This window comes from Urtica dioica, chromosome 1 (genome assembly GCF_054948205.1).
Source record: "Urtica dioica subsp. dioica isolate 48M chromosome 1, U.dioica_male_clone48M_v1_H2, whole genome shotgun sequence".
NCBI lineage: Eukaryota > Viridiplantae > Streptophyta > Magnoliopsida > Rosales > Urticaceae > Urtica > Urtica dioica.
In genome coordinates, this window is record NC_142756.1 from 1,340,648 (window position 1) to 1,354,846 (window position 14,199).

At 33.8% G+C, this 14,199-nt stretch overlaps 8 protein-coding genes and 1 non-coding gene across 9 annotated transcripts; 4 read left to right on the forward strand and 5 right to left on the reverse strand.

Moving 5' to 3' along the window:
- Positions 1 to 330: 330 nt before the first annotated feature.
- Positions 331 to 1,177, reverse strand: LOC149406103 (auxin-induced protein 15A-like). Its single transcript, XM_089614158.1, has one exon. The coding sequence runs from the start codon at positions 812 to 814 to the stop codon at positions 515 to 517; it is 300 nt and encodes a 99-aa protein (XP_089470284.1). The 5' UTR covers positions 815 to 1,177; the 3' UTR covers positions 331 to 514.
- Positions 1,178 to 1,852: 675 nt separating this feature from the next.
- LOC149406104 (auxin-induced protein 15A-like) lies at positions 1,853 to 2,721 on the forward strand. Its single transcript, XM_089614282.1, has one exon. The coding sequence runs from the start codon at positions 2,176 to 2,178 to the stop codon at positions 2,473 to 2,475; it is 300 nt and encodes a 99-aa protein (XP_089470408.1). The 5' UTR covers positions 1,853 to 2,175; the 3' UTR covers positions 2,476 to 2,721.
- A 1,509-nt stretch (positions 2,722 to 4,230) lies between these two features.
- Positions 4,231 to 4,826, reverse strand: LOC149406105 (auxin-induced protein 15A-like). Its single transcript, XM_089614334.1, has one exon. It carries the CDS (start codon positions 4,699 to 4,701, stop codon positions 4,387 to 4,389), a length of 315 nt encoding a protein of 104 aa, XP_089470460.1. The 5' UTR covers positions 4,702 to 4,826; the 3' UTR covers positions 4,231 to 4,386.
- Positions 4,827 to 5,587: 761 nt separating this feature from the next.
- On the forward strand, positions 5,588 to 6,262 carry LOC149406106 (auxin-induced protein 15A-like). Its single transcript, XM_089614381.1, has one exon. It carries the CDS (start codon positions 5,711 to 5,713, stop codon positions 6,011 to 6,013), a length of 303 nt encoding a protein of 100 aa, XP_089470507.1. The 5' UTR covers positions 5,588 to 5,710; the 3' UTR covers positions 6,014 to 6,262.
- Positions 6,263 to 6,939: 677 nt separating this feature from the next.
- LOC149406107 (U6 spliceosomal RNA) lies at positions 6,940 to 7,042 on the reverse strand. The gene has a single exon (XR_016301852.1). It is a non-coding gene; the product is annotated as a U6 spliceosomal RNA (small nuclear RNA).
- A 405-nt stretch (positions 7,043 to 7,447) lies between these two features.
- LOC149406108 (auxin-induced protein 15A-like) lies at positions 7,448 to 7,953 on the reverse strand. The gene has a single exon (XM_089615283.1). It carries the CDS (start codon positions 7,877 to 7,879, stop codon positions 7,580 to 7,582), a length of 300 nt encoding a protein of 99 aa, XP_089471409.1. The 5' UTR covers positions 7,880 to 7,953; the 3' UTR covers positions 7,448 to 7,579.
- A 908-nt stretch (positions 7,954 to 8,861) lies between these two features.
- On the forward strand, positions 8,862 to 9,531 carry LOC149406109 (auxin-induced protein 15A-like). Its single transcript, XM_089615368.1, has one exon. It carries the CDS (start codon positions 8,971 to 8,973, stop codon positions 9,271 to 9,273), a length of 303 nt encoding a protein of 100 aa, XP_089471494.1. The 5' UTR covers positions 8,862 to 8,970; the 3' UTR covers positions 9,274 to 9,531.
- Positions 9,532 to 11,743: 2,212 nt separating this feature from the next.
- LOC149406110 (auxin-responsive protein SAUR21-like) lies at positions 11,744 to 12,251 on the reverse strand. The gene has a single exon (XM_089615472.1). It carries the CDS (start codon positions 12,134 to 12,136, stop codon positions 11,834 to 11,836), a length of 303 nt encoding a protein of 100 aa, XP_089471598.1. The 5' UTR covers positions 12,137 to 12,251; the 3' UTR covers positions 11,744 to 11,833.
- Positions 12,252 to 13,360: 1,109 nt separating this feature from the next.
- On the forward strand, positions 13,361 to 14,032 carry LOC149406111 (auxin-induced protein 15A-like). The gene has a single exon (XM_089615579.1). It carries the CDS (start codon positions 13,601 to 13,603, stop codon positions 13,898 to 13,900), a length of 300 nt encoding a protein of 99 aa, XP_089471705.1. The 5' UTR covers positions 13,361 to 13,600; the 3' UTR covers positions 13,901 to 14,032.
- Positions 14,033 to 14,199: the final 167 nt, after the last annotated feature.

The following is a 14,199-nucleotide window of genomic DNA, read 5'->3' on the forward strand; positions in this document are numbered from 1 at the left end:
CTTGTACAATTGTAACTTATTTTTCTCTGCGTATGTGGACGCAACAAACTTTTTCTTTTTACATCAAGTTTGCATATGCTTCCGAAATATTGAGAACATGCTTTTTCTTAAACACGGAAAATTCCATCAACTATTTAGCGGAAGGTAGCAATTGTGCCAAAAGAAAAAGGTCGATCGCGACTTTGCTCCTTAAAAAAATTTCGGGACTAAAATGCCTAAAACGAAAAAAGGTTAGGAACCGAATGAGCCAAAAACCCATTATTTAGTTGTAATCCGTTGTAGATACAAATTTTGGTGAAACTTTTAAAACAAGAATGAAGAATTGATGGCAAATATAAGTGCATATATAATTTGAATCATTATTTTGATAGTTCATTCAACATTCTCATCACGGGAGCTGTTTTTATCTACTCCACAAGGAATTGAGAAGGAAAAAAAATATATATATACAGCGCAATGATCTCTATTTTTAAAAATTGTCCTAATCTAATAAACTATTGTAAATGATGAGGCATCAATTTAAGCTTGAAATGAGGTCAATAAACACGTCTTCACTGCAAGGAATGGTAAGACCTCCCATGGGGTGATCGAATCCGAACTCATCTTCGACTTGAACAAGCAATTCTTGGAACAAAGGCTGACTCAGCAACGAGACCGGCACAACAAACCGCTTCTTTTCATGGTCGCCGACATAAACTGCAAAGTGACCTTTCGGGACATCCAATGAAACCGAAGTGGATTTAGTACTTGAATTGGAGAGAGACCTCTGAAGAAACTTCTTTGTGGGTACAACTCGGGGCAATCGGAAACCCATTTTTGTATGTTATTTAATTTTGTATAGAAAAAAAAAAAATTGTATTGTGAGAGACAAAGGATGTTATTAATTGCTGAGATTGGCTTGATGGTTTTGTAACTTCAAAGAATTATGCTTGTTTATATATATACTAGCTATAGAAAGAATGGTAGGGATGATATCTTTGGAATAATTGGTGGAACAAGAATGGCTATGAATGTAATGTAATGTGGGTCAACTCAGAGACTAGATGAGATAAGGGATCACATGAGACTGTCTCCGAACTCTTCATGATCAATATGTTAACAACTGGAATTTAGTGTGTCCCACTTCAACAAATGGAAACCCGTTTTTCTTAAGTATGGTTAGAATTTCTGTAGAAAGATGAGCTGGTGAGAGAGAAAATAAAAGAAAGTAATGTTCTCTTGTATGTTTCTTAATCTATGACATATTTAAAAAAAAAAAAAAAAAAAACACTGTAAAAGAAGGATATAATTTTATAGTGATCTGAGTGAGTGGAAGAGCAAGAAAGAAGACCGTGATGAGTTGGCTGAGTGAGAGATATCTCATGGGATTGTCTTCTAAATACAAAGCTTAATTTCTTCATTCACATCTGTTAATGGAACACATATAGTCCCACTTCACCATCTTCTTGTTGTGATGATATTGCAACATCAAAGTTATTAGTGGCCTCATAATATTTCTTACTACACAGTGCTACATATCCTTATTAATTACTTACTCTCTGGGGACTTTGTGATTGGATATGATTTTATGATAATTGAAGCTCACATGGTTTGTCTAGTACTTGATACGGATGGTCAATTCCAAACAGATTGATATTAGGCCATCACATGGTATTGTCCTCTTTACTTTTCAGTCATTGTCCTCTTTGGAAGTGAAATAATATAAATTCATACCCCAACATATATTATATTATATATATATATATAAGGAAAAGTAATATTTGAGATAAATGCCAGTGCTTGTGTGATTTTTTGTGGATTGAAAAATATTTTTATTTGTACGATTTTTTTAAGTATATAAATGGGGTCATGTAGCTCACAACACCACATATGAAGAGGTTGAAGTGGGACACTAAATTTCAAATGTTTATGCAATGAGGTTGAGAGCTCGGAGACAGTCCCATGTGATCATCTCTCATCTCTTCTAGTCTCTCACTTGACACACTTACAAACTCATTCTTGTTCTACCACTCATTTCATTCCTAGCATTCTTTCTCTAGTGTGTATATATACAAGCATAACTCTTCAAAGTTACAAAACCATCAAGCCAATCCATCACAGCAATTAATAACATTTCCTTTGTTTCTCAAAATATTTTTTAGTCCTCTCTCTATACAATTTTAGTAACATACAAAAATGGGTTTCCGTTTGCCCCGAGTTGTCCCAGCAAAGAAGTTTCTTCAGAGGTCTCTCTCCAATTCAAGTACTAAATCCACTTCGGTTTCATTGGATGTCCCGAAAGGTCACTTTGCCGTTTATGTCGGCGACCTCGAAAAGAAGCGGTTTGTTGTGCCGGTCTCGTTGCTGAGTCAGCCTTCGTTCCAAGAATTGCTTGTTCAAGTCGAAGATGAGTTTGGATTCGATCACCCCATGGGAGGTCTTACCATTCCCTGCAGTGAAGACGCGTTTATTGACCTCATTTCAAGCTTAAATTGATGCCTCATCATTTACACTAGTTTAGTTTATTAGATTAGGACAATTTTGTAGAATAGAGATCATTACGCTGTATAGATACTTTTTTTTCCTTCTCAATTCCTTGTGGAGTAGATAAAAAAAACTCCCATGATGAGAATGTTGAATGAACAATATCAAAATATTAAATTTATAAGTATTGCACTTATACTTGCAATCAGTTCTACTGTTATTTGTGTGATGAAAATTTCACCTTTTTTTGTTATATTACGAGGGATTACAATTACAATAATTGGTAAAATATCTGCAAATTAATGTTCCAACTTAAGCAAGATTTAAATTGCTTTCGATCTTATGAAAAATGGTCTCAACTAGTAGTAATTTTTTGATAATTTGGACCAAAATAATAGCAACTATGTTTTTGAACACTTTTACTAGTAACTGTAAACATCAAAGTTTACAGTTGTCATAAACTGTAGACTTACAAGTCTACAATTAACAACAATTGTAGATATATAAGTCTACAGTTATTAGTAAAAGTGTCCAAAAATATAATTGTTATTATTTTTTTTTAAAGTATCAAAATTGTTACTAATTGAGCCAATATCCCGATCTTATTCACATATTGGTGTAGGAGTTCGTCGTTAGAGGTTTTGGGCTTTGAACCCAAAAAATAAAGCCCAACTTGAACAAGTTTGGGCTTGCTGAAAGGCAAATCTACTCTCTTTGGCCTGTTGAAGTAGAGTTGGGCTACTGCGGCCCAAATGAATAAAGGAGCTGAGCTTGATCCAACCTGTTTGAGCTCAAAAACCAAAATCCATGGGGAATTTTAATGTTCTAATGTAAATTATGAGGCTTTGATTCAATGAGGAAAGAATTTTACCTAAGATCAAAACTATTCAAAATTGCCATTAGAAGACATTTTATAAATGTCAGATCGAGGAGGACCCGTGCCGCGAGGGCGTTGAAGAGCACTTACTCATCAATGCCGAATCTTTCACTATAAATGGAGCTTAAGGAGGAGATTCAAATGCTATAAAAGGACAATTAACACTAAAAAAAACATACTCAATTTTAGGTATTCAGTCTTATTCATTCTTCTTTGCAATCAAGCCCTCAAACTTATCATTTCGTGTTGTTAATTTGACCTTTAATAAAACCGTTCTTCATTCGATTTTATTTCTAAATATAATGTATTACCATACACATTTATTTGATAATACAAGGTCGACCCTAATTAACGAGAAGTTGAGGCCCATTAAACAAATCTATAATGATATCTCAATCCGACATCGCGATTGTATATAAAAAAGGGTGTTTATTGATGGGAAATTTTCAATGAATTTTAACTAAGATTGTTACATTTTCTAGCACGATATCATAAAAAGAAATTATCAATATTTTAAAGCATATACCACCTTTCTGTTTAAACAAACGTTCAATGTACGCAAAAAAAAAAAAAAAAAAAAAAAGGGTTAGTGACACATGTTCAGAGTAAAGCGTTAATCTTTTAATGATTTACAATATTAGATCCATTAGATTCCGAATGATTGATGCATAATTACTTGTAGAGAATCAACTATGTGAAAGAGAAGTGGGTTGGCTTCAAGAGAGAATCGATTGAGCTTAATTCTCTAAAAATTCTTGCAGAACCATACGGATTCTCATGCCCAAAATGAAAATAACAATAAGAATTGAACTTGCGACAAGAAGATACATGGGGGAAGATGCGTTTATTCAGATTTATTTCAAATTATCTTATATAATAGATAAGTGCCTATAAAATTTAACTTTATTCCTTTGATGGTCCATTGAACATTCTAATCCTGGGAGCTAATTTATCTACTCCACAAGGAATTGAGAAAGATAAAGAAGTATTACAATGTATTGCTAACTACTCTATTCTACAAAATTGTCCTAGTGTAATAAACTAGTCTAAATGCCGAGACATAAATTCAAGCTTGAAAAAAGATCAATAAACGTGTCTTCACTGCACGGAATGGTTAGACCTCCCATGGGGTGATCGAATCCGAATTCATCTTCAACTTGAACAAGTAATTCTTGAAACGAAGGTTGACTCAGCAACAAGACCGGCACAACAAATCGCTTCTTTTCATTGTCGCCGACGTAAATTGCAAAATGTCCTTTCGGGACATCCAATGCAACCGAAGCGGATTTGTTACTCGAATTGGAGAGAGACCTCTGAAGAAACTTCTTTGCTGGGACAACTCGGGGCAAACGGAAGCCCATTTTTTATAGGAATGGTTAGAATTTGTGTAGGAAGAGATGAGCTAGGGAGAGTGAAAATACAAGAAAGTAATGTTCTCTTTTTGTGTTTCTTAATCGGATTGTTGTCAAACATCAAGTGTTAATTCGTATTTATATTGAAAACTGTAAAAGAAGGATATAATTTTGTAGTGATCTGAATGAGTGGTAGAGCAAAAGGAAGGCCTTAAGTTGTTTGAGTGAGAGATATGTCACATGGAATTGTCTTCTAACCACTAAGCTTTCGCATTCACATGCAAATGAAACACATAGTCCCACTTCACCTTCTTCTTTATTGTGATTGAAACATCAAATAAGTTATTAATGGACTCGTAATATTTCTTATACGGTCAATATTTCCATATAGATTTAGATTAGGCTCAAAATTAGAATGGGGTCTATAGCATTCAGTGTGATCACATGGTAATGTCCTCTCTGTCTCCATATTCATCATCATATCAGATGTGAAATTTTATAAATTCCCAAACCTATAGCTGTGTAGCCAAAGAGGCACCACAACAGATATTATATCTGATTTTTTTGGATTGAAGACTATTTTTATTTATATATTTTAAATTTATAAATACCACATACATATAGTTATTTTCACCAGCTATATAATCTAATTAGACAACCTTCAGACATCACATTGCCATTGTGATATATTGCTAGTCAAAGAGGTAATGAAGTGGGACACTCTATATTGCAGCTGTAAAGTGAATGTGAATTAGAGTCATGAAGAGTCCCATGTGATCATCTTTCATCTCTTCTAGTCTCTCACTTGACCCACTTACAAACCTATTCTTGTTCTACCACTCATTTCATTCCTAGCATTCTTTCTTTAGTGTATATATATGCAAGCATAGCTCTTCAGAGTTTCAAAACCATCAAGCCAATTCATCCCAACAATTAATAACATTTTCCTTTCTTTCTCACAATATATACTTTTATATCTCTCTTCTCTCTATACAAAATTAAAAAAAAACATACAAAAATGGGTTTCCGTTTGCCCCGAGTAGTCCCAGCAAAGAAGTTTCTTCAGAGGTCTCTCTCCAATTCAAGTACTAATAAATCCGCTTCGGCTGCGTTGGATGTCCCGAAAGGCCACTTTGCAGTTTACGTCGGCGAGCACGAAAAGAAGCGGTTTGTTGTGCCGGTCTCGTTGCTGAGTCAGCCTTTGTTCCAAGAATTGCTTGTTCAAGTCGAAGATGAGTTCGGATTCGATCACCCCATGGGAGGTCTTACCATTCCCTGCACTGAAGACGCGTTTATTGATCTCATTTCAAGCTTGAATTAAAGCCTCATTATTTACACTAGTTTATTACATTAGGACAATTTTGTAGAATAGATATCATTACACACTGTACTGTATAGATACTTTTTTTTCCTCAATTCCTTGTGGAGTAGATAAAAACAGCTCCCATGACGAGAATGTTGAATGAACTACATCAAAATAATAAATTCAAATTATATATGCACTTCTATACTTGCCTTCAATTCTGTTGCTTGCATTTTTTCGAGGAATTTAAGTTATCGACCTTCGATTTTACGGATATTTTTTAAAAGGGAAATATCACAATATTGTTTCTTTGAATTATTTTTGTGGTTAATTTATTCGTAACACACGCTCCCACGAAGCTAGGAATGTTAGTCGAGCGAGGGGTCAATTGCACTGGCAAAAGGCCTATCGTTTATGAACAGCCGTGAAAATTGATGAAAGGCCTTGATTAGTGAATTATGAGTAGAAATACTTAAAACACAAAAGACTCGGTGCTTTGTCACATGAAACCGCCGTGTCGGAAGTTGGAAAGGCCTTACTAGTGAATTTTGAGTAGAAAATTGTCCAACAAGCAAGACTCGATGCTTTTTCTTAATGTCAGACCTTGTCACAGCTAAGAGGATCAATCTTTTGTATGATTAGACAACTTGAGCCGGAATGGATGTAAAGAGAAGTAATATGATTTCTTATGATTTCAAATGCATAAAAAAACTCAAAGACTAGAAGTAATATTCAGTTGAAACCAAATCCAAATTATATTTCCTTGTAAAAAAATTATATTGAATGCAGAATTCGAACACCGCACAAAAGTTTTAGTTGAGAGAGAGAGAGAGAGTAATACAGAGTAAAAAAAGGTAATTTCTGAGCTCAACAAACAATAACATAGATGAAGATTTCATTAAAAAAAAAAAAAAACAACCACAGAGAGGAAAAAAAAAATACAAAAAAATTTGGACCATTTCTCGATTTATGCGTGTCATCCTTGCGCAGGGGCCATGCTAATCTTCTCTGTATCGTTCCAATTTTATCGGGTGTCTCCGAAGAGACAAGCTATTCAGCGAAGCAATACTATATAAACGTTTAAAATATGCTCTTTTTGAGCGATGTGGGACTCTATAGCGCATTTGAATCGCTTTGGGCTTGGGCTCAAAAGAGGCTGATTATAGTTAACAGCCCAGTCAACTCTTTGTCCTTAAATATTCGTATCTTTTTGGGATTGGTTGTAGAACAAACCTTAATAAAAAAAACTTAAAAGAAGGAGTTGAACGTGTGGCAAATTGAAAAATATTTATTAATCCCAACTATAATCTGCGGGAAAAGTACTGTTTAGAAAGTATTGTTAAAAGAAGTAGTAAAACGAAACCCTGGATATTAAGGCAGGCACAACAAAGTTAAATTCGTGAACAAAGAGTGTTTGTGTATGAATTGATCATTCTATTTATTTTTGCACAATTTCACACCCGGAGTGATATTAACCAACTTCACATGGGAATGCGAAACAATTATATACATTGTATCGTCAACATTATCTCTATGATCTACAAAATTGTCATAGTGTAATTAACTAGTCTAAATTATGAGGCATTAGTTCAAGCTTGACATGAGATCAATAAACATGTCTTCAGTGCAAGGAATGGTAAGACCTCCCATGGAGTGATCGAATCCGAACTCATCTTCAACTTGAACAAGCAATTCTTGGAACGAAGGCTGACTCAGCAACGAGACCGGCACAACAAATCGCTTCTTTTCGTGTTCTCCGACATAAACTGCGAAATGGCCTTTTGGGACATCCAATGCTATCGAAGCGGCTTTGTTACTTGAATTCGAGAGAGACCTCTGAAGAAATTTCTTTGTTGGAACGATTCGGGGTAAACGGAAACCCATTTTTTTAAAATATAGTTATGGTTAGGAAGATGAGCTAGTGAGAGAGATAATATACAAGAAGATATTTTCTTGTGTTTCTTAATCAGATTGTTGGCAAACATCCAAGTGTTAAAACATATTTATATTGAAAACTGTAATACAAGGATTTATTGTAGTGATTTGAATGAGTGAAAGAGCAAGAAAGAAAACCGTAATGAGTTGGCTGAGTGAGAGATATCACATGGGATTGTCTTCAAAATACAAAACTTTCTTCATTCACATCTGTTAATGGAACACATATAGTCCCACTTCACCTTCTTCTTGTTGTGATGTTATTGCAACATCAAAAGCTATCAGTGGCCTCATAATATTTCTTATCATACAGTGCTATATATGCTTATTAAGTACATAGCCTCTGGGGACTTTGTGATTGGATATGATTTAATGATAATTGAAGCTCACATGGTTGGTCTAGTACTTGATACGGATATGGTCAATTCCAAACCGATCGAGATTAGGCTCTAATTTATAATGGCGTCTCTACTGTGAGATGCGTATTCAGTGATCATCACATGGTATTGTCCTCTTTGGAAGTGAATATAAATCTATAACCCAACATGTCCAAACTTGGTCTATCCAACATATATCATATCAGATGAAAACTAGTATTTGAAATAAATGCCAGTCATATTTGATTTTTTATGGACAGAAGAATTTTTTGTATATGCTTTTTTATTATATAAATGGGGTCATGTAGCACACAACACCACATATGAAGAGGTTTGAAGTGGGACACTCTAAATTCCAACTGTTAAAATGTGAATGTGAATTAGATTGATAAAGAGTTTAGAGACAGTCCCATGTGATCTCTTTCATCTCTTCTAGTCTCTCACTTGACCCACTTACAAAGCCATTCTCGTTCTACCACTCATTCCAAAGATATCATTCATAGCATTCTTTCTTTAGTGTGTATATATATACAAGTAGAAGTCTTCAAAGTTACAAAACCACCAAGCCAATTCATCACAAGAAACAATAACACCCTTTGTTTCTCACAATATTTGTTTTTATCTCTCTGTTTCTCTCTACTCAAATTTAAAACACATACAAAAATGGGTTTTCGTTTGCCCCGAGTTGTCCCAGCAAAGAAGTTTCTTCAGAGGTCTCTCTCCAATTCAAGTACTAATAAATCCGCTTCTGCTGCGTTGGATGTCCCGAAAGGCCACTTTGCAGTTTATGTCGGCGACCATGAAAAGAAGCGGTTTGTTGTGCCGGTCTCGTTGCTGAGTCAGCCTTCGTTCCAAGAATTACTTGTTCAAGTTGAAGACGAGTTCGGATTCGATCACCCCATGGGAGGTCTTACCATTCCTTGCAGTGAAGACGCGTTTATTGACCTTATTTCATGCTTGAATTGATGCCTCGTAAATTAGACAAGCAAGTTCATTAGACTACGACAATTTTGTAGAATAGAGATGTTATCAATACACTGTATAGATATTTTTTTTTCCCTCTCAATTCCTTGTGGAGTAAGTAAAAGAGCTCTCAGGATGAGAATGTATGAACTATCAAAATAATAAATTCAAATTCTCTATGCACATATATCCTGGCTTACGTCAGTTGGTACAAGAGCTGACCCCATTACGACAATATGTATATTTACACACAAAGAAAACAGACGCGACTTCAAAATTTTCCAATGAAGATGTGAATGAGATAGAAAAAAAAAATACTACAACACTTTATTGTCACTTTTGTGATGGCACATATGTTCTTGCGATAAGGATTGGTTAAAGAAAAAAAAAACGAGATCATAATCAATGGCTAACTAGTTGAGACATAAGATACGGTCTCGTTTGATGAATATGATTTTGGAAAACAAAAAATCTTTATTTCAAATAATTGGAAATAGTAATATTACAAAAAGTAGTTGAACGCGTGGCATTGAATTTTTTTAATTATTTAATTCTAATTAATCTGCGGAAATAGTATGTACTGCGAAGAAAGTATTGTTAATAGAAGTAGTAAACGGAACCCTAGATATCAAAGCACAACAAAGTTAAATTAGTTAACATAGTGTTTGTATGATATTCAAGGTTTCAAATGTTGTTTTAGATGCCCGTTTCAAAGTTCCTAATTTATGAAAAATCGATAAGACGATGACAAATCGTACAAAAAATTTAGAAAAAAGACAACTCATGCACCATTTTCAAATATCGTTTGCCATTAAAAATCGACATGTCGATAAAAAATTGCACGAAAATTCGCATAATATATTATATATACATATATATGCACACATATACTTTTCAATTTTTAATATTGTAATATATACGATATTTAAGTTGTAGTACTATGTATACATTTAGTACCTAATATGTATTTTTAGATATATATTTATCCTAATTTTATTTAATTTGATACATATTCTACATATCTAATCATATAATTTAGATTATGTTTATGTATATATTAAAATGTTTTATAAATATCTGTTTTTTCATTATATTTTCTTTTTATTCATTAATTTGTATACGTAGTAATATAATTAAATAGAATATTGAAAAATGCAGAATAAAATTATAAACATATACAATTTTATTAATAAATATTCTTCTTTGTATACATTTTTATATATATGAATTTTTATCTTATTATGTGAAATTCACCATAAACTTAATAATATATAGATATTAATAAAAATTAGAGAAGGTAATTAGTTGCTAGCTGCGTAGAAACTACCAATGCGTTCCGGGTTCCAGTCTCACAGCAAGTGTCTTTCTCTATATTTTGAAAATAAACGACGATAATGTGAAAAAACGACGGAGATCTTTTCTCTGACAAACGACAGAAAATAAAAAACGACGATAATCGGACAAAAACGACAGAAAAACAAAAAGACAGAAATCAGAGAAAAACGACGATAATTGGAGGAAAAAACGACAAATGACAAGACGATGAAAATCGGATAAAACGACAGAAAAAACCGGAAATCAGAGAAAAACGACGAAATTGAAGAAAAACAAAAACGACGATAATCGGAGTAATTGACAGAAAAACAAAAAACATGGAGGATAGAAAATAAAAAACGACGACAAATGAAAATGACGATAATAGGAGAAAACGACAAAAAAACAAAAACAACATAAATCGGAAAAAACGAAAAGATAACGACAATCGGTGAAAAAGACAGAAAAAAAAAACGACGATAAAAACGACAAACAAAAAATGAAAAATGGACTAGATTGTTCCATTTTTTTAGCGGTAGGCATTTATACTCTATTCCACAATTATTTCCACATCAATACTTTTTTTTAGTCTAAAATTTTATTCAAATGGGGAGCTTTTTTTAAGAGAAAAATATGGAAGAGACATAAAAGCCCAACATTCTCAAATTCAGAGCACACAATGTCATTTCCTCAACAACAAAAAAACTCATAAATTAAAAAAAACGAAAAAATCTGAGAAAAACGAAAAAAAAAAAAAAAAAAAAAAAAAAAAAAACGGCAAAGCGACCACAATCTTAGAAAAACGACGACCAACGAAAAAAATGACGATAATCGGAGTAAAAAGACATAAAACAAAAACAACGGATATCGAATAAAAATGAGTAAACACGAAAATGCTTTCTGAATTCTGATGACCGCAAGTGTCTTGACAGCGAAGTTCCACGCTAAATTGGCTGAATTTGAAACTTATCTATGAATTGATCATTCGAAGATTATAGTAATATCCGGATTATATGTATGCAATTCATTGTAGACACAATAAGGTGCAATTTTCAGAACAAAAACAATGGAAGGGCATAGACAAATTGAAATTATTATTTTGATAGTTCATTCAACATTCTCATCCCGTGAGCTATTTTTATCTACTCCGCAAAGAATAAAAAAAGAGTATCTATACATTGTACTGATAACGTTTCTGTATTCTACAAAATTGTCCTCGTGTAACTAAACTAGTCTATATTATGAGGCATCAATTTAAGCTTGAAATGAGATCAATAAACGTGTCTTCACTGCAAGGAATGGTAAGACCTCCCATGGGGTGATCGAATCCAAACTCATCTTCAACTTGAACAAGCAATTCTTGAAACGAAGGTTGACTCAACAACGAGACCGGAACAACAAATCGCTTCTTTTCATTGTCGCCGATATAAACTGCAAAATGGCCTTTCGGGACTTCCAACGCAGCAGAAGCGGATTTATTAGTACTTGAATTGGAGAGAGACCTCTGAAGAAACTTCTTTGCTGGGACAACTCGGGGCAAACGGAAACCCATTTTGTATGTGTTTTAAATTTGAGTAGAGAGAGAGAGAGAGAGAGGGATAAAAACAAATATTGTGAGAAACAAAGGATGTTATTGTTTCTTGAGATGAATTGGCTTGATGGTTTTGTAACTTTGAAGACTTGTGCTTGTATATATACACACTAAAAAAAGAATGCTATGAATGGTATCTTTGGAATGAGTGGTAGAACGAGAATGGCTTTGTACGTGGGTCAAGTGAGAGACTATACGAGATGAGAAAAATCACATGGGACTGTCTCTGAACTCTTCAATCTTATTGCATTAACAACTGGAATATAGAGTGTCCCACTTCAACCTCTTCAGGAAAATAGCTGGTGAAAACAACCATATGTGGTGTTGTGATTACATGACCCCATTTGTAAACTGAAAAAAATGATATACAAATAAAATAGTATTCAATTTACAAAAATCACGTATGAAAGGCATTTATCTAAATTACTAGTTTTCAGATATAACAGCTGTTGTGGTTCTTCTTTGGATAGACAAAGTTTGGACATATGTTGGGTTATGGATTTATACAATTTCACTTCCGAGAGACTACTAATCAAAGCCTTAATTAGTTGGTTGAGTGAGAGATATCACATGGGATTGTCTTCTGACTACAAAGCTTTCTCATTCACATATGTGAATGAAAACACATTGTCCCACTTCACCTTCTTCTTGTTGTGATTGAAACATCAAAGTTATTAGTGGACTCATAATCTTTCTTATACATTGCTATATATGATTATTACTCTTTGGGGACTTTGTGATTGGATATGACTTAATCATTATATTGCAGCTCACACATGGCTGGTGAAGTACTTAATACGGATGGTCAATTCCATATAGATTTAGATTAGGCTCAAAATTAGAATGGGGTCAATAGCATTCACTGTTATCACATGGGATTGTTCTCTCTGTCTCTATATTCATCATCATAATTGGATGTGAAATTTCATAAATTCACAAAACTACCTGTCCAAGCTTTGTGTAGACAAAGCGGAACCACAACATATATTATAGCTGAAAACTAGTAATTGGGATATATTCGAGTCATATGCGATTTCTGTAGATTGAAGACTATTTTTATTTGTATATGATTTTCTTTATAAATGATGTCTTGTAGCTCAAAACACCACATATGGTTATTTTCACTTCCCCATTGAAGTGGGACACTCTAAATTCCAGTTAATATAATGAAGAGTTGGGAGACAGTCTCATGTGATTCCTAGTCTCTCACTTTGACCCACATACAAAGCCATTCACGTCCTACCACTCATTAAAAAATATTTTTCCTAGCATTCTTTCTTTGGTGTGTATATATATATACAAGCCTAACACTTCAGAGTTGCAAAACCATCAAGCCAGTTCATCACAACAAATAAGAACTTTTCCTTTGTTTCTCACAAGAATTTTTTATCCCTCTCTCGGTACAAATTTGAATACCATACAAAAATGGGTTTCCGTTTGCCCCGAGTTGTCCCAGCAAAGAAATTTCTTCAGAGGTCTCTCTCCAATTCGAGTAATAAATCCGCTTCAGTTGCATTGGATGTCCCGAAAGGACATTTCGCAGTTTACGTTGGAGACCATGAAAAGAAGCGGTTTGTTGTGCCAGTCTCGTTGTTGAGTCAGCCTTCGTTTCAAGAATTGCTTGTTCAAGTTGAAGACGAGTTCGGATTCGATCACCCCATGGGAGGTCTTACCATTCCCTGCACTCAAGACGCGTTTATTGATCTCATTTCAAGCTTGAATTAATTCCTCATAATTTAGATTAGTATATTAGAATATTAGGACAATTTTGTCTAATATAGAGATGTTATAAATAAACTGTAAAGATACTTTTTTTCTTTCTCAATTCCTTGTGGAGTAGATGAAAATGGATCCCAGGATGAGAATGTTAAATGAAGTATCAAAATTTTAAATTCAAATTATCTATTCACTTATACTTGTTCTCAGTTCTATGGATAATCTCTCTCTTAAAATGCTTAATCTGATGCAAAGATTAAAATGACTATTTTGGCGCTCTGATTTTTGCTCTGTTAAAATCTTAATTT